At 34.9% G+C, this 26,887-nt stretch overlaps 2 protein-coding genes across 8 annotated transcripts in view; one reads left to right on the top strand and one right to left on the bottom strand.

Annotated features, from left to right (window-relative positions):
* The window catches only part of vps54 (VPS54 subunit of GARP complex), a 60,082-nt gene extending 59,414 nt beyond the window's left edge, over positions 1-668 (top strand). For all 6 annotated transcript variants that reach the window (XM_061880702.1, XM_061880704.1, XM_061880703.1 and 3 more), the window contains one exon: positions 19-668. In XM_061880702.1, coding sequence (XP_061736686.1) covers positions 19-124 — 106 coding nt within the window. In that variant the 3' untranslated portion in view covers positions 125-668. The remainder of the gene's footprint in view (positions 1-18) is intronic.
* LOC133538851 (UTP--glucose-1-phosphate uridylyltransferase-like) overlaps positions 503-26,887 on the bottom strand; it is a 39,744-nt gene continuing 13,359 nt past the window's right edge. For both annotated transcript variants that reach the window (XM_061880710.1, XM_061880709.1), the window contains exons 6-10: positions 4,882-5,179; positions 4,622-4,819; positions 4,320-4,562; positions 749-853; positions 503-687 (exon numbers count right to left, since the gene is read on the bottom strand). In XM_061880710.1, coding sequence (XP_061736694.1) covers positions 580-687; positions 749-853; positions 4,320-4,562; positions 4,622-4,819; positions 4,882-5,179 — 952 coding nt within the window. In that variant the 3' untranslated portion in view covers positions 503-579. The remainder of the gene's footprint in view (positions 688-748; positions 854-4,319; positions 4,563-4,621; positions 4,820-4,881; positions 5,180-26,887) is intronic.

Here is a 26,887-nt window from a genome sequence, read left to right as displayed (position 1 = left end):
TGTGTGTGGTGCGTGCAGGCTGGTGGGGGTGGACGTGGCCTTCTACTCGGAGAACATGCAGGCGCTGAAGAACCTGGAGCGTTTGGACCTCAACATGGCCGACATCTGGGAGCACAAGAGGTGATGTCCGGGAACATTTTTGGCGTGGACAAGATGCTGCCCCCTGACCATATGACCCAAACAGGAAGTTGTTTTGGACTCCCAAAGAAGGTAGTCGGTTGTCACATGATGCTGTCGCCATGACGACACGGAAAGCGCCATAACTTTTTTTATTGAGGTTCTTAAAGTGAAGAGTGGACCAAGGTGACGTCTCAGGAAAACCTTTTTTTTTCCCCCCTCTAAACCTCAAAAACTGGATTCAGTCAGCTGACGTCACTGTGCCTCTCCCTCCAGAGTGTGTGTGTGTGTGTGTGTGTGTGTGTGTGTGTGCGTGCGTGCGTGCGTGCGTGCGTGCGTGGCCTGCCAAGCCCACACAAATAAAAGCAGAATGAAGGAGTCATGGTTTTTGTGTCACTTCCTGCAAAGATTTCAGAATAAGAGCCAGAGGAAGGTGTTTATTGAGGGTGAGCTGCTGTCTCCTCAGTGGTCCAGGATGCGCAGGTTCCCTGACACGATCTTGTTCTCCAGCATGGCGCCGGAGGGAATGTCGATGCGCTCGCCGTGGTTGGCGATGATGATGACGGTTCCCTGGCGGCGACATCATCGTCACTAAGTGCACAACAGCAGCCAGACAAAGCTGAGCGCTTACCTTCAGCGATACGTTCTTCCCGAAGGTGACGTCGCCCGACACGGTCAGGTGGTCCAGCTCCAGCATGTCTGGGATGCTGTCCAGACGCGCCAGGAACTCCTGGACCTGAGGACCACACGCCATGACACCAGCTAAGTGTCTCAGTTCCTGCACTACTTACTTCATTGTTTATTGCACAAGTGTGTACTTTGTCTTTTTAGTGCATACTTACAAACCATGTTCCCATATGAGTTGGGAAATTGTGTTACCTTTAAATATAAACAGAATACAACGATTTGTATAATAATTTTCAACCCATATTCAGTCGAATATGCTACAAAGACAACATATTCGATGTTCAAACTGAAAAACATCTTTTTTTTTTGCAAATAATCATTATCTTCAGAATTTGATGCCAGCAACACGTGACAAAGAAGTTGGCAGTAAATACTGATAAAGCTGAGGAATGCTCATCAAACACTTATTTTGAACATCCCACAGGTGTGAAGGCTAATTGGGAACAGGGTGGTGCCATGATTGGGTATAAAAACAGCTTCCCAAAAAATGCTCAGTCTTTCACAAGAAAGGATGGGGCGAGGTACACCCCTTTGTCCACAACTGCGTGAGCAAATAGTCAAACAGTTTAAGAACAACCTTTCTCAAAGTGCAATTACAAGAAATTTAGGGATTTCAACATCTACGTTGGATAAATCACTCCACGTAAACGGCATGGCCGGAAACTAACATTGAATGACCGTAACCTTCGATTCGTCAGACGGCACTGTATCAAAAACCCATATCAATCTCTAAAGGATATCACCACATGGGCTCAGGAACACTTCAGAAAACCACTGTCACTAAATACAGTTGGTCGCTACATCTGTAAGTGCAAGTTAAAGCTCTACAATGCAAAGCGAAAGCTATTTATCAACAACATCCAGAAACGGCGCCGGCTTTTCTGGGCCTGAGATCATCAAAGATGGACTGATGCAAATTGGAAAAGTGTTCTGTGGTCTGACGACGAGTCCACATTTCAAATTGTTTTTGGAAACTGTGTCCTCCTGAACAAAGAGGAAAAGAACCATCCGGATTGTTATAGGCGCAAAGTTCAAAAGTCAGCATGTGTGATGGTATGGGGGTGTATTAGTGCCCAAGGCATGGGTAACTTACACATCTGTGAAGGCACCATTAATGCTGAAAGGTACATGCAGGTTTTGGAGCAACATATGTTGTCAACCAAGCAACGTTATCATGGACGCCCCTGCTTATTTCAACAAGACAATGCCAAGCCACGTGTTACAACAGCGTGGCTTCATAGTAAAAGAGTGCGGGTACTAGACAAGCCTGCCTGTAGTCCAGACCTGTCTCCCATTGAAACGTGTGGCGCATTATGAAGCCTAAAATATGACAACAGAGACCCTTTTCTTGTGAAGGACTGAGCATTTTTTGGGAAGCTGCTTTTATACCCAATCATGGCACCCACCTGTTCCCAATTAGCCTGCACACCTGTGGGATGTTCCAAATAAGTGTTTGATGAGCATTCCTCAACTTTATCAGTATTTATTGCCGCCTTTCCCAACTTCTTTGTCACGTGTTGCTGGCATCAAATTCTAAAGTTAATGATTATTTGCAAAAAAAAATGTTTATGAGTTTGAACATCAAATATGTTGTCTTTGTAGCATATTCAACTTAATATGGATTGAAAAGGATTTGCAAATCATTGTATTCCGTTTATATTTACATCTAACACAATTTCCCAACTCATATGGAAACAGGTTTTGTAGTTGTTTAGCACATAAGTGTGCACTTAGTCTTAATAGTGCATACTATTTTTTAAGGCATAGGAGTACTTATTAGGGCACAAATGTGTACTTAATTTATTTAGTGTATCCATATTTTTTTAGCGTAGAATTGCGTAGTTAGTTTTTTAGTGCATACATTGTTGTTTAGAGCATAAGTGTGCACTTAGTGCATACTCATTTTTTTAGGGCATAAGTGCACTTACATACTTGTTAGGGCACAAATGTGCACTTAGTCTATTTAGTGCATACATAGTTTTTGAGGGTAGAAGTGTGTACTTAGTCTTTTTAGTGCATACATATTTGTTTATGGCATAAGTAGGTACTTAATCTTTATAGTACATGCTTAGTTTTTTAGGGCATAAGTGTGCACTTAGTATTTTAAGTGCATACTCTGAATCAAAGATGTCATCGTGGCTTGTGCAGCCCTTTGAGACACTTGTGATTTAGGGCTATATAAATAAACATTGATTGATTGATACTTAGTACGTACAAAGTATTTTAGTCAATACTTAGTTTACTGTACTGCATTTGAGTATACTTGTCAGTGTGAACACACTTGAGCACTCAAACAATTATGTACCCAAGTGCACCAATTGAGACACAGCCCAAAATGTTAATTAGCACATGAGTTAAATGTTATGCTGCATCTCAGTTGGTGCACTCTAGTCTCTTTAGTGCATACTTAGTTGTTTGGGCATAAGTGCAAAGTTAGCCTTTTAAATGCAAAAGAGCATTCATAGTTTTTTAGTGCATATGTATATTTAAGTCCTTTTTGTGAATACCAAGTTTTTAGCCTTTAAGTTTTGACATACGAGTATACTTGTCAGTATGAACACACTTATGCACTCAAGTGCACACATTGAGACACAGGTCAGAATACCAGTTAGTAAAAGAGCAAAGTCTTGACGCGCTAGTTAGCGGGTAAGCTAAGTGTTAGCATCCTAGTTAGTGAATGAGCGAGCTAAGTTCTAGCGTGCTAGTTAGTTAATGATCTAAATGTTGGCTCATTTGCTAAGTGAATGAGCTTAGTGTTAGTGTGCTAGTTAGCAAATGAGCTAAGTGTTTACATGCTAATTAGTGAATGCGCTAAGTATTAGCGTGCTAGTTAGCGAATGATCTAAATGTTGGCTCATTTGGTAAGTGAATGAGCTTTGTGTTAGTGTGCTAGTTAGCAAATGAGCTAAGCGTTTCACTTTGTGAATGCGCTAAGTGTTAGCATGCTAGTTGGCGAATGAGGTAAGTGTTAGCGGCATGGTGTAGTGGGTAGAGCGGCCGGCCAGAAACCTGAGGGTTGCAGGTTCGCTCCCCACCTATTGACATCCAAATCGCTGCCGTAGTGTCCTTGGGCAGGACACTTCACCCAAGCCCCCGGTGCCGCTCACACTGGTGAATGAATGATTGGTGGTGGCCGTAGTTGCAAACTGGCAGCCACGCTTCTGTCTACTGAAGTAGCTTACCACCACCAGGTGTGAATGTATGTTGAGTCCTACTTCTCTGTGAGCGCTTTAAATGTCTAGAAAAGTGCGATATAAATCTAAGTTATTTTTATTTATTTTTTTAGCGTGCTAGTTAGCAAATGAGTTAAGTGTTAGTGTGCTAGTTGGTGAATGAGCTAAGTGTTTATGTGCTAGTTAGCAAATGAGCTAAGTGTTAACGCATTCACTAATTAGCACACTAAGTGTTTACATGCTAGTTAGTGAATGCGCTAAGTGTTAGCGTGCTAGTTAGCGAATGTGCTAAGTGTTAGCGTGCTGGTTAGCGAATGTGCTAAATGCTAGCGTGCAGGTTACCTTGGTGAAGCAGCTTCCCAACTTGATGTGCGGCGTGGTGAGGAACTCGCGCTGGCGGCTCATGGTGAGCGAGCCGGCGTCCAGACTGTACAGGTTGGACATGACCAGCAGGAGGTCGGAGGAGGTCTTGACGGGCAGGAAGCGGCTGCGAGGCACGTTGACGCCCATGGCGTTCTTGAAGCTCTTGATGGCGGCGCCCACCGCCGTCTCCAGCTGGATGACGTTCAGGCCGCCGTCCAGCGTCTGCGGAAGATGGGCAAGTGAGGCCACGGCGGGCGTGCGGGCCAGGGGGCGTGTCTAACCTTGGGGTTGACGATGATCTCCATGTCCAAGGCGCGGTCGCCGTGGAGACGCTTGATGGCGGCCAGCGAGATCCACAGGTTGTTGGTGTTGAAGATCTTGAACTTGCTGACGGACTTGAACTCGTCCACGTGGGCTTTGGGCACCTGGGCGATCTCCAGCAGCCTCAGGTGGTCTTCGTACTGGATCAGCGTGCCGCCCTGCTCGCCACCACACGGCCGTCAGAACGCCAGGGGGCGGGGCGAAGAGAGCGAGGGCTTACCTTGACGTCGGCGCGCGTCTTGTCGGTGACCTCCATGATGAAGTCACAGCGGCGCTCGGGCGGCTGGCTGATGAGCTGGTGCAGGATGAAGAGGTCCACGGTGGCGCCCAGGTTGTCGATGTTGGACACAAAGACGTACTCCTTGCCCTCCGCCAGCAGCTGCTCCAGGAGGCCGCAGTTGGCCAGGCTGGTGTAGATGTCGCCGTGACCCGGTGGGTACCACGCCTCCGCGTTCTCCCCGCCCAGCGCCAGGCTCTTGGCGATGGGCAGCAGCGACTCCTTGTTGATGCGCGGGTACCTGCCGGGTGTGCACGTCTTCGTCGTCATCATCATCATCATCATCATCATCACCTGTAGCTAGCACGCCCTCTAGTGGTCACATGTTTCTTAAGTAAACTGTTTATTAACCTGATATTAAGTACCTGCCAGGTGTGCACATCATCATCATCATCATCACCTGCAGCTAGCACGCCCTCTAGTGGTCACATAACATGTAATTAAGGTGTTACTATTAAACTTTTTAAAATTATGAGTGTTTAACATGTAATAAAGGTGTTATTATTACACTTTTTAAAATTATGAGTGTTTAACATGTAATTAAGGTGTTATTATTACACTTTTTATAGTTCTGAGTGTTTACCATGTAACTGTAGGTGTTACTATTACACTTTTAAAATTAGTGTTTATTGACGTGTAACTATTATAGTTCTGAAGTTATTCGTTTATTAATGTGTAATTAAGGTGCTACTATTATACTTTTAGGTTGTTAGTGCTTGTTCACGTGTAATTAAAGATAGATAGATGGTACTTTATTGATTCCTTCAGGAGAGTTCCTTCAGGAAAATTAAAATTGATTAAAAGTGTTACTAATATACTTTTTAAAGTTATTAGTGTCTATTAACATGTAATAAGGGGTTACTATTATACTTTTAAAGTTGTGTCTATTAACGTGTAATTAAAGTTATTGTCTATTAATGTGTAATTAAGGTGTTACTATTATACTTTTTAAAATTATGAGTGTTTAACATATTTAAGGTGTTACTATTACACTTTTTAAGTTAGTGTTTATTGACATGTAACTGTTATACTTTTGAAGTTATAAGAGTTAATGTGTTATTAAGTGCTACTATTATACTTTTAAATTGTTATTCACGTGTAATTAAGGTTTTACTATTATACTTTTTAAAATATTGGTCTCTATTAACATGTAACTAAGGGATTACTAATATTATTTAAAGTTGTTAGTGTCTTAATGTGTAAGTACAATACTTTTTAACGTCAATATTGTCTATTAACGTGTAATTAAGGTGTTACTATTATACTTTCTAAAGTTATGAGTGTTTAACATTAATTTAAGTTGATACTATTACACTTTTTAAGTTAGTTTTAAGTTAGTTTTTATGAACGTGTAACTATACTTCTGAAGTTATTAGTATTTATTAACGTGTAATTAAGGTGTTATTATTATACTTTTAAAGTTGTTAGTGGTTATTCAGGTCTAATTAAGGTGTTACTGATTTTTTTTTAGGTTACTAGTGTCTAACATGTAATCAAGGTGTTACTATTACACTTTTTAAAGTTATGAGTGTTTAACATGTATTTCAGGTGTTATTATTACACTTTTAAGTTAGTGTTTATGAATTTGTTACTGTTATACTTGTGAAGTAATTAGTGTTCATTTACGTGTAATTAAGGTGTTACTATTATACATTTAAGTTATTAGTGTTTATTCACGTGTAATTAAGATGTTAATATGATACTTTTTAAGTTAGTGTTTATTAATTTGTTACTGTTATTTTTGAAGTTATTAGTGTTTATTAACGTGTAATTAAGGTGTTACTATTACAATTTCAATTTATTAGTGTTTCTTAACGTGTAATTAAGATTTTAGATCAGACTTTTTAAGTTATGTGTTTTATTATGTAATTAAGGTGTGACTAAATACTACTTGAAGTAATTAGTGATCATTAATGTGTAATTAAGGTGTTATCAATCACAACTACACCCCAATAATGACCATATCTCCCCAAACTTGATTGAATTCTGTTCCTGCTATTGTACTTTTGAAGTTCCCATCCATTTTCTACCGCTTATTCCCTTTTGGAGTTGCGGGGGGCGCTGGCGCCTATCTGAGCTACAATCGAGCGGAAGGCGGGGTACACTCTGGACAATTCGCCTCCTCATCGCAGGGCTACTTTTGAAGTTATTAGTGTTAATTATAGTTAGCAACATCAAATCTAAAACTAGTTAGACCAAAACTTTCTGCAGCATAAATTTTTGGAAGCCGGGTTATGAATCATGAGCCACCATACTCTCACAGTTAGACCAGTGCTTGTCAAACTTTGTTCACCAAGTAGCACAATAAAGTACAGTAGCGTAGTAGGCCTAAGTATTCATTAAAAACTAGGACTAGGTTTTATTTAACTAGTATCTTTCATATGTTGGCCACTGTAACATGACACACAGTTTGAACAGTAATACTGTGTTTGAATATTTCATGAAGTGATCCTTTGCTGTACCACAGTTGGAACTATTACACTTATTCTGTTATTGTTTTATGGAGCGGCTTAATAATCATGACATGTTGGTATAAAAACTATCACAGTTGAAACAAGAATGTTGCAGCACTAACATTTGGGACGTGTTTGCTCAAGAATATTACAACGTTATGAACATAAAAACTACAAAAGATGAATCAGTGGTTCTCAGACTGTGGCTCCATCTAGTGGTAAACTAAAGAATCACTTCTTGCAATATTCAAACACAGTGATACTCTTCAAACTGTCATGTTACTGTGGCCTAAATAGGATATATACTAGTTAAATAAAACCTATGCCTTGTTTTTAATGAATACTTAGGTCTACTACACTACTGTATTTAATGTTGTCATTATGGTGGTAATTAATTAATACTTAGAAAATGGATGGATGGATTATGGTGGTGCTTTATGAATACTTAGGTCTACTACGCTACTGTATTTAATGTTGTCATTATGGTGGTACTTGATGAATACTTAGGTCTACTACATTACTGTATTTTAATGTTGTCATGAAGGTGGTACTTGATGAATACTTAGGTCTACTACACTACTGTATTTTAATGTATTTATGGTGGTACTTGATGACTACTTAGGTCTACTACACTACTGTATTTTAATGTTGTCATTATGGTGGTACTTGATGAATACTTAAGTCTACTACACTACTGTATTTAATGTTGTCATTATGGTGGTACTTAATTAATACTTAGAAAATGAATGGATGGATTATGGTGGTACTTAATGAATACTTAGGTCTACTACGCTACTGTATTTAATGTTGTCATTATGGTGGTACTTAATGAATACTTAGGTCTACTACACTACTGTATTTTAATGTTATCATTATGGTGGTACTTAATGAATACTTAGGTCTACTACACTACTGTATTTTAATGTTGTCATTATGGTGGTACTTGATGAATACTTAGGTCTACTACACTACTGTATTTAATGTTGTCATTATGGTGGTACTTAATTAATACTTAGAAAATGGATGGATGGATTATGGTGGTGCTTTATGAATACTTAGGTCTACTACGCTACTGTATTTAATGTTGTCATTATGGTGGTACTTGATGAATACTTAGGTCTACTACATTACTGTATTTTAATGTTGTCATGAAGGTGGTACTTGATGAATACTTAGGTCTACTACACTACTGTATTTTAATGTATTTATGGTGGTACTTGATGACTACTTAGGTCTACTACACTACTGTATTTTAATGTTGTCATTATGGTGGTACTTAATTAATACTTAGAAAATGAATGGATGGATTATGGTGGTACTTAATGAATACTTAGGTCTACTACGCTACTGTATTTAATGTTGTCATTATGGTGGTACTTAATGAATACTTAGGTCTACTACACTACTGTATTTTAATGTTATCATTATGGTGGTACTTAATGAATACTTAGGTCTACTACACTACTGTATTTTAATGTTGTATCTACGGTGGTACTTGATTAATACTTAGGTCTACTACACTACTGTATTTTAATGTTATCATTATGGTGGTACTTGATGACTACTTAGGTCTACTACACTACTGTATTTTAATGTTGTCATTGTGGTGGTACTTGATGAATACTTAGGTCTACTACACTACTGTATTTAATGTTGTCATTATGGTGGTACTTAATTAATACTTAGAAAATGAATGGATGGATTATGGTGCTACTTAATGAATACTTAGGTGTACTACGCTACTGTATTTAATGTTGTCATTATGGTGGTACTTAATGAATACTTAGGTCCACTACACTACTGTATTTTAATATTATCATTATGGTGGTACTTGATGACTACTTAGGTCTACTACATTACTGTATTTTAATGTTGTCATGAAGGTGGTACTTGATGAATACTTAGGTCTACTACACTACTGTATTTAATGTTGTCATTATGGTGGTACTTAATCAATACTTAGAAAATGGATGGATGGATTATGGTGGTACTTAATGAATACTTAGGCCTACTACGCTACTGTATGTCAATGTTGTCATTATGGTGGTACTTTATGAATACTTAGGTCTACTACACTACTGTATTTTAATGTTGTCATGAAGGTGGTACTTGATGACTACTTAGGTCTACTACACTACTATATTTTAATGTTGTCATTATGGTGGTACTTGATGAATACTTAGGTCTACTACACTACTGTATGTCAATGTTGTCATTATGGTGGTACTTGATGAATACTTAGGTCTACTACACTACTGTATTTAATGTTGTCATTATGGTGGTACTTAATGAATACTTAGGTCTACTGCACTACTGTATTTTAATAATATCATTATGGTGGTACTTAATGAATACTTAAGTCTACTACACTACTGTATTTTAATGTTGTATTTATGGTGGTACTTGATGAATACTTAGGTCTACTACACTACTGTATTTTAATGTTATCATTATGGTGGTACTTGATGACTACTTAGGTCTACTACACTACTATATTTTAATGTTGTCATTATGGTGGTACTTGATGAATACTTAGGTCTACTACACTACTGTATGTCAATGTTGTCATTATGGTGGTACTTGATGAATACTTAGGTCTACTACACTACTGTATTTAATGTTGTCATTATGGTGGTACTTAATGAATACTTAGGTGTACTACACTACTGTATTTTAATGTTGTCATTATGGTAGTACTTAATGAATACTTAAGTCTACTACACTACTGTATTTTAATGTTGTATTTATGGTGGTACTTGATGAATACTTCGGTCTACTACACTACTGTATATAATGTTGTCATTATGGTGGTACTTGATGAATACTTAGGTCTACTACACTACTGTATGTCAATATTGTCATTATGGTGGTACTTGATGAATACTTAGGTCTACTACACTACTGTATTTTAATGTTGTCATTATGGTGGTACTTGATGAATACCGAGGTCTACTACACTACTGTATTTTAATGTTATCATTTTGGTGGTACTTGGTGACTACTTAGGTGTACTACATTGCTGTATTTTAATGTTGTCATGAAGGTGGTACTTGATGAATACGTAGGTCTACTACACTACTGTGTTTAATGTTGTCATTATGGTGGTACTTGATGAATACTTAAGTCTACTACATTACTGTATTTAATGTTGTCATTATGGTGGTACTTGATGAATACTTGGGTCTACTACACTACTGTATTTAATGTTGTCATTATGGTGGTACTTGATGACTACTTAGGTCTACTACACTACTGTATTTTAATGTTATCATTATGGTGGTACTTAATGAATACTTAGGTCTACTACACTACTATATTTTAATGTTGTCATTATGGTGGTACTTGATGAGTACTTAGGTCTACTACACTACTGTATGTCAATGTTGTCATTATGGTGGTACTTGATGAATACTTAGGTCTACTACACTACTGTATTTTAATGTTATCATTATGGTGGTACTTGATGACTACTTAGGTCTACTACATTACTGTATCTTAAAGTTGTCATGAAGGTGGTACTTGATGAATACTTATGTCTACTACACTACTGTATTTAATGTTGTCATTATGGTGGTACTTGATGAATACACAGGTCTACTACACTACTGTATGTCGATGTTGTCATTGTGGTGGTACTTAATGAATACTTAGGTCTACTACACTACTGTATTTTAATGTTGTCATTATGCTTGTACTTGATGAATACTTAGGTCTACTACATTACTGTATCTTAAAGTTGTCATTATGGTGGTACTTGATGAATACTTGGGTCTACTACACTACTGTATTTTAATGTTATCATTATGGTGGTACTTGATGAGTACTTGGGTCTACTACGCTACTGTATTTAATGTTGTCATGGTGGTACTTAATGAATACTTAGGTCTACTACACTACTGTATTTTAATGTTGTCACTATGCTTGTACTTGATGAATACTTAGGTCTACTACACTACTGTATGTAATGTTATCATGAAGGTGGTACTTGATGAATACTTAGGTCTACTACACTACTGTATTTTAATGTTATCATCATGGTGGTACTTGATGACTACTTAGGTCTACTACACTACTGTATTTTAATGTTGTCATTATGCTGGTACTTGATGAATACTTAGGTCTACTACACTACTGTATTTTAATGTTGTCATGAAGGTGATACTTGATGAATACTTTGGTCTACTACATTACTGTATGTCAATGTTGTCATTATGGTGGTACTTGATGAATACTTAGGTCTACTACACTACTGTATTTTAATGTTGTCATTATGGTGGTACTTGATGAATACTTAGGTCTACTACACTACTGTATTTAATGTTGTCATTATGGTGGTACTTGATGAATACTTAGGTCTACTACACTACTGTATTTAATGTTGTCATTATGGTTGTACTTGATGAATACTTAGGTCTACTACACTACTGTATTTAATGTTGTCATTATGGTGGTACTTGATGAATACTTAGGTCTATTACACTACTGTATTTAATGTTGTCATTATGGTGGTACTTAATTAATACTTAGAAAATGAATGGATGGATTATGGTGCTACTTAATGAATACTTAGGTGTACTACGCTACTGTATTTAATGTTGTCATTATGGTGGTACTTAATGAATACTTAGGTCCACTACACTACTGTATTTTAATATTGTCATTATGGTGGTACTTGATGACTACTTAGGTCTACTACATTACTGTATGTCAATGTTGTCATTATGGTGGTACTTGATGAATACTTAGGTCTACTACACTACTGTATTTTAATGTTGTCATGAAGGTGGTACTTGATGAATACTTTGGTCTACTACATTACTGTATGTCAATGTTGTCATTATGGTGGTGCTTGATGAATACTTAGGTCTACTACACTACTGTATTTTAATGTTGTCATTATGGTGGTACTTGATGAATACTTAAGTCTACTACATTACTGTATGTCAATGTTGTCATTATGGTGGCACTTGATGAATACTTAAGTCTACTACATTACTGTATGTCAATGTTGTCATTATGGTGGTACTTAATACTTAGAAAATGGATGGATGGATTATGGTGGTACTTAATGAATACTTAGGCCTACTACGCTACTGTATGTCAATGTTGTCATTATGTTGGTACTTGATGAATACTTAGGTCTACTACACTACTGTATTTTAATGTTGTCATGAAGGTGGTACTTGATGAATACTTTGGTCTACTACATTACTGTATGTCAATGTTGTCATTATGGTGGTACTTGATGAATACTTAGGTCTACTACACTACTGTATTTCATGTTGTCATTATGGTGGTACTTGATGAATACTTTGGTCTACTACATCACTGTATGTCAATGTTGTCATTATGGTGGTACTTGATGAATACTTAAGTCTACTACATTACTGTATGTCAATGTTGTCATTATGGTGGTACTTAATACTTAGAAAATGGATGAATGGTTTATGGTGGTACTTAATGAATACTTAGGCCTACTACGCTACTGTATGTTAATGTTGTCATTATGGTGGTACTTGATGAATACTTAGGTCTACTACACTACTGTATTTTAATGTTGTCATGAAGGTGGTACTTGATGAATACTTAGGTCTACTACACTACTGTAATTAATGTTGTCATTATGGTGGTACTTGATGAATACTTAGGTCTACTACACTACTGTATTTAATGTTGTCATTATGGTGGTACTTAATTAATACTTAGAAAATGAATGGATGGATTATGGTGCTACTTAATGAATACTTAGGTGTACTACGCTACTGTATTTAATGTTGTCATTATGGTGGTACTTAATGAATACTTAGGTCCACTACACTACTGTATTTTAATATTATCATTATGGTGGTACTTGATGACTACTTAGGTCTACTACATTACATGTATGTCAATGTTGTCATTATGATGGTACTTGATGAATACTTAGGTCTACTACACTACTGTATTTTAATGTTGTCATTATGGTGGTACTTGATGAATACTTAAGTCTACTACATTACTGTATGTCAATGTTGTCATTATGGTGGTACTTGATGAATACTTAAGTCTACTACATTATTGTATGTCAATGTTGTCATTATGGTGGTACTTAATACTTAGAAAATGGATGGATGGATTATGGTGGTACTTAATGAATACTTAGGCCTACTACGCTACTGTATGTCAATGTTGTCATTATGTTGGTACTTGATGAATACTTAGGTCTACTACACTACTGTATTTTAATGTTGTCATGAAGGTGGTACTTGATGAATACTTTGGTCTACTACATTACTGTATGTCAATGTTGTCATTATGGTGGTACTTGATGAATACTTAGGTCTACTACACTACTGTATTTCATGTTGTCATTATGGTGGTACTTGATGAATACTTTGGTCTACTACATTACTGTATGTCAATGTTGTCATTATGGTGGTACTTGATGAATACTTAAGTCTACTACATTACTGTATGTCAATGTTGTCATTATGGTGGTACTTAATACTTAGAAAATGGATGGATGGATTATGTTGGTACTTAATGAATACTTAGGCCTACTACGCTACTGTATGTCAATGTTGTCATTATGGTGGTACTTGATGAATACTTAGGTCTACTACACTACTGTATTTTAATGTTGTCATGAAGGTGGTACTTGATGAATACTTTGGTCTATTACATTACTGTATGTCAATGTTGTCATTATGGTGGTACTTGATGAATACTTAGGTCTACTACACTACTGTATTTCATGTTGTCATTATGGTGGTACTTGATGAATACTTAGGTCTTCTACACTACTGTATTTAATGTTTTCATTATGGTGGTACTTAATTAATACTTAGAAAATGAATGGATGGATTATGGTTCTACTTAATGAATACTTAGTTGTACTACGCTACTGTATTTAATGTTGTCATTATGGTGGTACTTAATGAATGCTTAGGTCCACTACACTACTGTATTTTAATATTATCATTATGGTGGTACTTGATGACTACTTAGGTCTACTACATTACTGTATTTTAATGTTGTCATGAAGGTGGTACTTGATGAATACTTAGGTCTACTACACTACTGTATTTAATGTTGTCATTATGGTGGTACTTAATCAATACATAGAAAATGGATGGATGGATTATGGTGGTACTTAATGAATACTTAGGCCTACTACGCTACTGTATTTAATGTTGTCATTATGGTGGTACTTAATGAATACTTAGGTCTACTACACTACCATATTTTAATGTTATCATTACGGTGGTACTTGATGACGACTTAGGTCTACTACACTACTATATTTTAATGTTGTCATTATGGTGGTACTTGATGAATATTTAGGTCTACTACACTACTGTATGACAATGTTGTCATTATGGTGGTACTTGATGAATACTTAGGTCTACTACACTACTGTATTTAATGTTATCATTATGGTGGTACTTAATGAATACTTAAGTCTACTACACTACTGTATTTTAATGTTATCATTATGGTAGTACTTAATGAATACTTAAGTCTACTACACTACTGTATTTTAATGTTGTATTTATGGTGGTACTTGATGAATACTTAGGTCTACTACACTACTGTATTTAATGTTGTCATTATGGTGGTACTTGATGAATACTTAAGTCTACTACATTACTGTATTTTAATGTTGTCATGAAGGTGGTACTTGATGAATACTTAGGTCTACTACATTACTGTATTTTAATGTTGTCATGAAGGTGGTACTTGATGAATACTTAGGTCTACTACACTACTGTATGTCAATGTTGTCATTATGGTGGTGCTTGATGAATACTTAGGTCTACTACACTACTGTACTTTAAAGTTGTCATTATGGTGGTACTTGATGAATACTTAAGTCTACTACATTACTGTGTTTAATGTTGTATTTATGGTGGTACTTGATGAATACTTAGGTCTACTACACTACTGTATTTTAATGTTATCATTATGGTGGTACTTGATGAATACTTAGGTCTACTACACTACTGTATGTCAATGTTGTCATTATGGTGGTACTTGAGAAATACTTAGGTCCACTACACTACTGTATTTAATGTTGTCATTATGGTGGTACTTGATGAATACTTAGGTCTACTACACTACTGTATTTTAATGTTATCATTATGGTAGTACTTGATGAATACTTAAGTCTACTACACTACTGTATTTTAATGTTGTATTTATGGTGGTACTTGATGAATACTTAGGTCTACTACACTACTGTATTTAATGTTGTCATTATGGTGGTACTTGATGAATACTTAGGTCTACTACACTACTGTAGTTTAATGTTGTCATTATGGCGGTACTTGATGAATACTTAGGTCTACTACACTACTGTATGTCAATATTGTCATTATGGTGGTACTTGATGAATACTTAGGTCTACTACACTACTGTATTTTAATGTTGTCATTATGGTGGTACTTGATGAATACCTAGGTCTACTACACTACTGTATTTTAATGTTATCATTTTGGTGGTACTTGATGACTACTTAGGTCTACTACACTACTGTATTTTAATGTTGTCATTGTGGTGGTACTTGATGAATACTTAAGTCTACTACATTACTGTATTTAATGTTGTCATTATGGTGGTACTTGATGAATACTTAGGTCTACTACACTACTGTATTTTAATGTTGTCATTATGGTGGTACTTGATGAATACCGAGGTCTACTACACTACTGTATTTTAATGTTATCATTTTGGTGGTACTTGGTGACTACTTAGGTGTACTACATTGCTGTATTTTAATGTTGTCATGAAGGTGGTACTTGATGAATACGTAGGTCTACTACACTACTGTGTTTAATGTTGTCATTATGGTGGTACTTGATGAATACTTAAGTCTACTACATTACTGTATTTAATGTTGTCATTATGGTGGTACTTGATGAATACTTGGGTCTACTACACTACTGTATTTAATGTTGTCATTATGGTGGTACTTGATGACTACTTAGGTCTACTACACTACTGTATTTTAATGTTATCATTATGGTGGTACTTAATGAATACTTAGGTCTACTACACTACTATATTTTAATGTTGTCATTATGGTGGTACTTGATGAGTACTTAGGTCTACCACACTACTGTATGTCAATGTTGTCATTATGGTGGTACTTGATGAATACTTAGGTCTACTACACTACTGTATTTTAATGTTATCACTATGGTGGTACTTGATGACTACTTAGGTCTACTACATTACTGTATCTTAAAGTTGTCATGAAGGTGGTACTTGATGAATACTTATGTCTACTACACTACTGTATTTAATGTTGTCATTATGGTGGTACTTGATGAATACACAGGTCTACTACACTACTGTATGTCGATGTTGTCATTGTGGTGGTACTTAATGAATACTTAGGTCTACTACACTACTGTATTTTAATGTTGTCATTATGCTTGTACTTGATGAATACTTAGGTCTACTACATTACTGTATCTTAAAGTTGTCATTATGGTGGTACTTGATGAATACTTGGGTCTACTACACTACTGTATTTTAATGTTATCATTATGGTGGTACTTGATGAGTACTTGGGTCTACTACGCTACTGTATTTAATGTTGTCATGGTGGTACTTAATGAATACTTAGGTCTACTACACTACTGTATTTTAATGTTGTCACTATGCTTGTACTTGATGAATACTTAGGTCTACTACACTACTGTATGTAATGTTATCATGAAGGTGGTACTTGATGAATACTTAGGTCTACTACACTACTGTATTTTAATGTTATCATCATGGTGGTACTTGATGACTACTTAGGTCTACTACACTACTGTATTTTAATGTTGTCATTATGCTGGTACTTGATGAATACTTAGGTCTACTACACTACTGTATTTTAATGTTGTCATGAAGGTGATACTTGATGAATACTTTGGTCTACTACATTACTGTATGTCAATGTTGTCATTATGGTGGTACTTGATGAATACTTAGGTCTACTACACTACTGTATTTTAATGTTGTCATTATGGTGGTACTTGATGAATACTTAGGTCTACTACACTACTGTATTTAATGTTGTCATTATGGTGGTACTTGATGAATACTTAGGTCTACTACACTACTGTATTTAATGTTGTCATTATGGTTGTACTTGATGAATACTTAGGTCTACTACACTACTGTATTTAATGTTGTCATTATGGTGGTACTTGATGAATACTTAGGTCTATTACACTACTGTATTTAATGTTGTCATTATGGTGGTACTTAATTAATACTTAGAAAATGAATGGATGGATTATGGTGCTACTTAATGAATACTTAGGTGTACCACGCTACTGTATTTAATGTTGTCATTATGGTGGTACTTAATGAATACTTAGGTCCACTACACTACTGTATTTTAATATTGTCATTATGGTGGTACTTGATGACTACTTAGGTCTACTACATTACTGTATGTCAATGTTGTCATTATGGTGGTACTTGATGAATACTTAGGTCTACTACACTACTGTATTTTAATGTTGTCATGAAGGTGGTACTTGATGAATACTTTGGTCTACTACATTACTGTATGTCAATGTTGTCATTATGGTGGTGCTTGATGAATACTTAGGTCTACTACACTACTGTATTTTAATGTTGTCTTTATGGTGGTACTTGATGAATACTTAAGTCTACTACATTACTGTATGTCAATGTTGTCATTATGGTGGCACTTGATGAATACTTAAGTCTACTACATTACTGTATGTCAATGTTGTCATTATGGTGGTACTTAATACTTAGAAAATGGATGGATGGATTATGGTGGTACTTAATGAATACTTAGGCCTACTACGCTACTGTATGTCAATGTTGTCATAATGTTGGTACTTGATGAATACTTAGGTCTACTACACTACTGTATTTTAATGTTGTCATGAAGGTGGTACTTGATGAATACTTTGGTCTACTACATTACTGTATGTCAATGTTGTCATTATGGTGGTACTTGATGAATACTTAGGTCTACTACACTACTGTATTTCATGTTGTCATTATGGTGGTACTTGATGAATACTTTGGTCTACTACATCACTGTATGTCAATGTTGTCATTATGGTGGTACTTGATGAATACTTAAGTCTACTACATTACTGTATGTCAATGTTGTCATTATGGTGGTACTTAATACTTAGAAAATGGATGAATGGTTTATGGTGGTACTTAATGAATACTTAGGCCTACTACGCTACTGTATGTCAATGTTGTCATTATGGTGGTACTTGATGAATACTTAGGTCTACTACACTACTGTATTTTAATGTTGTCATGAAGGTGGTACTTGATGAATACTTAGGTCTACTACACTACTGTAATTAATGTTGTCATTATGGTGGTACTTGATGAATACTTAGGTCTACTACACTACTGTATTTAAGGTTGTCATTATGGTGGTACTTGATGAATACTTAGGTCTACTACACTACTGTATTTAATGTTGTCATTATGGTGGTACTTAATTAATACTTAGAAAATGAATGGATGGATTATGGTGCTACTTAATGAATACTTAGGTGTACTACGCTACTGTATTTAATGTTGTCATTATGGTGGTACTTAATGAATACTTAGGTCCACTACACTACTGTATTTTAATATTATCATTATGGTGGTACTTGATGACTACTTAGGTCTACTACATTACATGTATGTCAATGTTGTCATTATGATGGTACTTGATGAATACTTAGGTCTACTACACTACTGTATTTTAATGTTGTCATTATGGTGGTACTTGATGAATACTTAAGTCTACTACATTACTGTATGTCAATGTTGTCATTATGGTGGTACTTGATGAATACTTAAGTCTACTACATTATTGTATGTCAATGTTGTCATTATGGTGGTACTTAATACTTAGAAAATGGATGGATGGATTATGGTGGTACTTAATGAATACTTAGGCCTACTACGCTACTGTATGTCAATGTTGTCATTATGTTGGTACTTGATGAATACTTAGGTCTACTACACTACTGTATTTTAATGTTGTCATGAAGGTGGTACTTGATGAATACTTTGGTCTACTACATTACTGTATGTCAATGTTGTCATTATGGTGGTACTTGATGAATACTTAGGTCTACTACACTACTGTATTTCATGTTGTCATTATGGTGGTACTTGATGAATACTTTGGTCTACTACATTACTGTATGTCAATGTTGTCATTATGGTGGTACTTGATGAATACTTAAGTCTACTACATTACTGTATGTCAATGTTGTCATTATGGTGGTACTTAATACTTAGAAAATGGATGGATGGATTATGTTGGTACTTAATGAATACTTAGGCCTACTACGCTACTGTATGTCAATGTTGTCATTATGGTGGTACTTGATGAATACTTAGGTCTACTACACTACTGTATTTTAATGTTGTCATGAAGGTGGTACTTGATGAATACTTTGGTCTATTACATTACTGTATGTCAATGTTGTCATTATGGTGGTACTTGATGAATACTTAGGTCTACTACACTACTGTATTTCATGTTGTCATTATGGTGGTACTTGATGAATACTTAGGTCTTCTACACTACTGTATTTAATGTTTTCATTATGGTGGTACTTAATTAATACTTAGAAAATGAATGGATGGATTATGGTTCTACTTAATGAATACTTAGTTGTACTACGCTACTGTATTTAATGTTGTCATTATGGTGGTACTTAATGAATACTTAGGTCCACTACACTACTGTATTTTAATATTATCATTATGGTGGTACTTGATGACTACTTAGGTCTACTACATTACTGTATTTTATTGTTGTCATGAAGGTGGTACTTGATGAATACTTAGGTCTACTACACTACTGTATGTCAATGTTGTCATTATGGTGGTACTTGATCAATACTTAGGTCTACTACACTACTGTATTTAATGTTGTCATTATGGTGGCACTTGATGAATACTTAGGTCTACTACATTACTGTATTTTAATGTCATGAAGGTGGTACTTGATGAATACTTAGGTCTACTACACTACTGTATGTCAATGTTGTCATTATGGTGGTACTTGATGAATACTTAGGTCTATTACACTACTGTACTTTAAAGTTGTCATTATGGTGGTACTTGATGAATACTTAGGTCTACTACACTACTGTACTTTAAAGTTGTCATTATGGTGGTACTTGATGAATACTTAAGTCTACTACATTACTGTATTTTTATGTTGTCATGAAGGTGGTATTTGATGAATACTTAGGTCTACTACATTACTGTATGTCAATGTTGTCATTATGGTGGTACTTGATGAATACTTAGGTCTACTACACTACTGTATTTCATGTTGTCATTATGGTGGTACTTGATGAATACTTAGGTCTTCTACACTACTGTATTTAATGTTTTCATTATGGTGGTACTTAATTAATACTTAGAAAATGAATGGATGGATTATGGTTCTACTTAATGAATACTTAGTTGTACTACGCTACTGTATTTAATGTTGTCATTATGGTGGTACTTAATGAATACTTAGGTCCACTACACTACTGTATTTTAATATTATCATTATGGTGGTACTTGATGACTACTTAGGTCTACTACATTACTGTATTTTAATGTTGTCATGAAGGTGGTACTTGATGAATACTTAGGTCTACTACACTACTGTATTTAATGTTGTCATTATGGTGGTACTTAATCAATACATAGAAAATGGATGGATGGATTATGGTGGTACTTAATGAATACTTAGGCCTACTACGCTACTGTATTTAATGTTGTCATTATGGTGGTACTTAATGAATACTTAGGTCTACTACACTACCATATTTTAATGTTATCATTACGGTGGTACTTGATGACGACTTAGGTCTACTACACTACTATATTTTAATGTTGTCATTATGGTGGTACTTGATGAATATTTAGGTCTACTACACTACTGTATGACAATGTTGTCATTATGGTGGTACTTGATGAATACTTAGGTCTACTACACTACTGTATTTAATGTTATCATTATGGTGGTACTTAATGAATACCTAAGTCTACTACACTACTGTATTTTAATGTTATCATTATGGTAGTACTTAATGAATACTTAAGTCTACTACACTACTGTATTTTAATGTTGTATTTATGGTGGTACTTGATGAATACTTAGGTCTACTACACTACTGTATTTAATGTTGTCATTATGGTGGTACTTGATGAATACTTAAGTCTACTACATTACTGTATTTTAATGTTGTCATGAAGGTGGTACTTGATGAATACTTAGGTCTACTACATTACTGTATTTTAATGTTGTCATGAAGGTGGTACTTGATGAATACTTAGGTCTACTACACTACTGTATGTCAATGTTGTCATTATGGTGGTGCTTGATGAATACTTAGGTCTACTACACTACTGTACTTTAAAGTTGTCATTATGGTGGTACTTGATGAATACTTAAGTCTACTACATTACTGTGTTTAATGTTGTATTTATGGTGGTACTTGATGAATACTTAGGTCTACTACACTACTGTATTTTAATGTTATCATTATGGTGGTACTTGATGAATACTTAGGTCTACTACACTACTGTATGTCAATGTTGTCATTATGGTGGTACTTGAGAAATACTTAGGTCCACTACACTACTGTATTTAATGTTGTCATTATGGTGGTACTTGATGAATACTTAGGTCTACTATACTACTGTATTTTAATGTTATCATTATGGTAGTACTTGATGAATACTTAAGTCTACTACACTACTGTATTTTAATGTTGTATTTATGGTGGTACTTGATGAATACTTAGGTCTACTACACTACTGTATTTAATGTTGTCATTATGGTGGTACTTGATGAATACTTAGGTCTACTACACTACTGTAGTTTAATGTTGTCATTATGGCGGTACTTGATGAATACTTAGGTCTACTACACTACTGTATGTCAATATTGTCATTATGGTGGTACTTGATGAATACTTAGGTCTACTACACTACTGTATTTTAATGTTGTCATTATGGTGGTACTTGATGAATACCTAGGTCTACTACACTACTGTATTTTAATGTTATCATTTTGGTGGTACTTGATGACTACTTAGGTCTACTACACTACTGTATTTTAATGTTGTCATTGTGGTGGTACTTGATGAATACTTAAGTCTACTACATTACTGTATTTAATGTTGTCATTATGGTGGTACTTGATGAATACTTGGGTCTACTACACTACTGTATTTTAATGTTGTCATAATGGTGGTACTTGATGAATACTTAGGTCTACTACACTACTGTATTTTAATGTTTTCATGATGGTGGTACTTGATGAATACTTAGGTCTACTACACTACTGTATTTAATGTTGTCATTATGGTGGTACTTGATGAATACTTAAGTCTACTACATTACTGTATTTTAATGTTGTCATGAAGTTGGTACTTGATGAATACTTAGGTCTACTACACTACTGTATTTTAATGTTATCATTATGGTAGTACTTGATGAATACTTAAGTCTACTACACTACTGTATTTTAATGTTGTATTTATGGTGGTACTTGATGAATACTTAGGTCTACTACACTACTGTATTTAATGTTGTCATTATGGTGGTACTTGATGAATACTTAGGTCTACTACACTACTGTAGTTTAATGTTGTCATTATGGCGGTACTTGATGAATACTTAGGTCTACTACACTACTGTATGTCAATATTGTCATTATGGTGGTACTTGATGAAAACTTAGGTCTACTACACTACTGTATTTTAATGTTGTCATTATGGTGGTACCTGATGAATACCTAGGTCTACTACACTACTGTATTTTAATGTTATCATTTTGGTGGTACTTGATGACTACTTAGGTCTACTACACTACTGTATTTTAATGTTGTCATGAAGGTGGTACTTGATGACTACTTAGGTCTACTACACTACTGTATTTTAATGTTGTCATTATGGTGGTACTTGATGAATACTTAAGTCTACTACATTACTGTATTTAATGTTGTCATTGTGGTGGTACTTGATGAATACTTAAGTCTACTACATTACTGTATTTAATGTTGTCATTATGGTGGTACTTGATGAATACTTGGGTCTACTACACTACTGTATTTTAATGTTGTCATGATGGTGGTACTTGATGAATACTTAGGTCTACTACACTACTGTATTTTAATGTTGTCATGATGGTGGTACTTGATGAATACTTAGGTCTACTACATTACTGTATTTTAATGTTGTCATGAAGGTGGTACTTGATGAATACTTAGGTCTACTACACTACTGTATGTCAATGTTGTCATTATTGTGGTGCTTGATGAATACTTAGGTCTACTACACTACTGTACTTTAAAGTTGTCATTATGGTGGTACTTGATGAATACTTAAGTCTACTACATTACTGTATTTAATGTTGAATTTATGTTGGTACTTGATGAATACTTAGGTCTACTACACTACTGTATTTTAATGTTATTATGGTGGTACTTGATGAATACTTAGGTCTACTACACTACTGTATGTCAATGTTGTCATTATGGTGGTACTTGAGAAATACTTAGGTCCACTACACTACTGTATTTAATGTTGTCATTATGGTGGTACTTAATGAATACTTAGGTCTACTACACTACTGTATTTTAATGTTATCATTATGGTGGTACTTGATGAATACTTAAGTCTACTACACTACTGTATTTTAATGTTGTATTTATGGTGGTACTTGATGAATACTTAGGTCTACTACACTACTGTATTTAATGTTGTCATTATGGTGGTACTTGATGAATACTTAAGTCTACTACACTACTGTATGTCAATATTGTCATTATGGTGGTACTTGATGAATACTTAGGTCTACTACACTACTGTATTTTAATGTTGTCATTATGGTGGTACTTGATGAATACTTAGGTCTACTACACTACTGTATTTTAATGTTATCATTTTGGTGGTACTTGATGACTACTTAGGTCTACTACACTACTGTATTTTAATGTTGTCATGAAGGTGGTACTTGATGACTACTTAGGTCTACTACACTACTGTATTTTAATGTTGTCATTATGGTGGTACTTGATGAATACTTAAGTCTACTACATTACTGTATTTAATGTTGCCATTGTGGTGGTACTTGATGAATACTTAAGTCTACTACATTACTGTATTTAATGTTGTCATTATGGTGGTACTTGATGAATACTTGGGTCTACTACACTACTGTATTTTAATGTTGTCATGATGGTGGTACTTGATGAATACTTAGGTCTACTACACTACTGTATTTTAATGTTGTCATGATGGTGGTACTTGATGAATACTTAGGTCTACTACACTACTGTAGTTTAATGTTGTCATTATGGTGGTACTTGATGAATACTTAGGTCTATTACACTACTGTATGTCAATGTTGTCATTATGGTGGTACTTGATGAATACTTAGGTCTACTACACTACTGTATTTAATGTTGTAATTATGGTGGTACTTGATGAATACTTAGGTCTACTACACTACTGTATTTAATGTTGTCATTATGGTGGTACTTAATTAATACTTAGAAAATGGATGGATGGATTATAGAGCTACTTAATGAATACTTATGTCTACTACGCTACTGTATTTAATGTTGTCATTATGGTGGTACTTAATGAATGCTTAGGTCCACTACACTACTGTATTTTAATATTATCATTATGGTGGTACTTGATGACTACTTAGGTCTACTACATTACTGTATTTTAATGTTGTCATGAAGGTGGTACTTGATGAATACTTAGGTCTACTACACTACTGTATTTAATGTTGTCATTATGGTGGTACTTAATCAATACATAGAAAATGGATGGATGGATTATGGTGGTACTTAATGAATACTTAGGCCTACTACGCTACTGTATTTAATGTTGTCATTATGGTGGTACTTAATGAATACTTAGGTCTACTACACTACCATATTTTAATGTTATCATTACGGTGGTACTTGATGACGACTTAGGTCTACTACACTACTATATTTTAATGTTGTCATTATGGTGGTACTTGATGAATATTTAGGTCTACTACACTACTGTATGACAATGTTGTCATTATGGTGGTACTTGATGAATACTTAGGTCTACTACACTACTGTATTTAATGTTATCATTATGGTGGTACTTAATGAATACTTAAGTCTACTACACTACTGTATTTTAATGTTATCATTATGGTAGTACTTAATGAATACTTAAGTCTACTACACTACTGTATTTTAATGTTGTATTTATGGTGGTACTTGATGAATACTTAGGTCTACTACACTACTGTATTTAATGTTGTCATTATGGTGGTACTTGATGAATACTTAAGTCTACTACATTACTGTATTTTAATGTTGTCATGAAGGTGGTACTTGATGAATACTTAGGTCTACTACATTACTGTATTTTAATGTTGTCATGAAGGTGGTACTTGATGAATACTTAGGTCTACTACACTACTGTATGTCAATGTTGTCATTATGGTGGTGCTTGATGAATACTTAGGTCTACTACACTACTGTACTTTAAAGTTGTCATTATGGTGGTACTTGATGAATACTTAAGTCTACTACATTACTGTGTTTAATGTTGTATTTATGGTGGTACTTGATGAATACTTAGGTCTACTACACTACTGTATTTTAATGTTATCATTATGGTGGTACTTGATGAATACTTAGGTCTACTACACTACTGTATGTCAATGTTGTCATTATGGTGGTACTTGAGAAATACTTAGGTCCACTACACTACTGTATTTAATGTTGTCATTATGGTGGTACTTGATGAATACTTAGGTCTACTACACTACTGTATTTTAATGTTATCATTATGGTAGTACTTGATGAATACTTAAGTCTACTACACTACTGTATTTTAATGTTGTATTTATGGTGGTACTTGATGAATACTTAGGTCTACTACACTACTGTATTTAATGTTGTCATTATGGTGGTACTTGATGAATACTTAGGTCTACTACACTACTGTAGTTTAATGTTGTCATTATGGCGGTACTTGATGAATACTTAGGTCTACTACACTACTGTATGTCAATATTGTCATTATGGTGGTACTTGATGAATACTTAGGTCTACTACACTACTGTATTTTAATGTTGTCATTATGGTGGTACTTGATGAATACCTAGGTCTACTACACTACTGTATTTTAATGTTATCATTTTGGTGGTACTTGATGACTACTTAGGTCTACTACACTACTGTATTTTAATGTTGTCATTGTGGTGGTACTTGATGAATACTTAAGTCTACTACATTACTGTATTTAATGTTGTCATTATGGTGGTACTTGATGAATACTTAGGTCTACTACACTACTGTATTTTAATGTTGTCATTATGGTGGTACTTGATGAATACCGAGGTCTACTACACTACTGTATTTTAATGTTATCATTTTGGTGGTACTTGGTGACTACTTAGGTGTACTACATTGCTGTATTTTAATGTTGTCATGAAGGTGG

This window comes from Nerophis ophidion, linkage group LG20 (assembly GCF_033978795.1).
Source record: "Nerophis ophidion isolate RoL-2023_Sa linkage group LG20, RoL_Noph_v1.0, whole genome shotgun sequence".
NCBI lineage: Eukaryota > Metazoa > Chordata > Actinopteri > Syngnathiformes > Syngnathidae > Nerophis > Nerophis ophidion.
The sequence above is the reverse complement of the archived record's forward strand: the minus strand, read 5'-3'. Positions and strand labels throughout refer to the sequence as shown.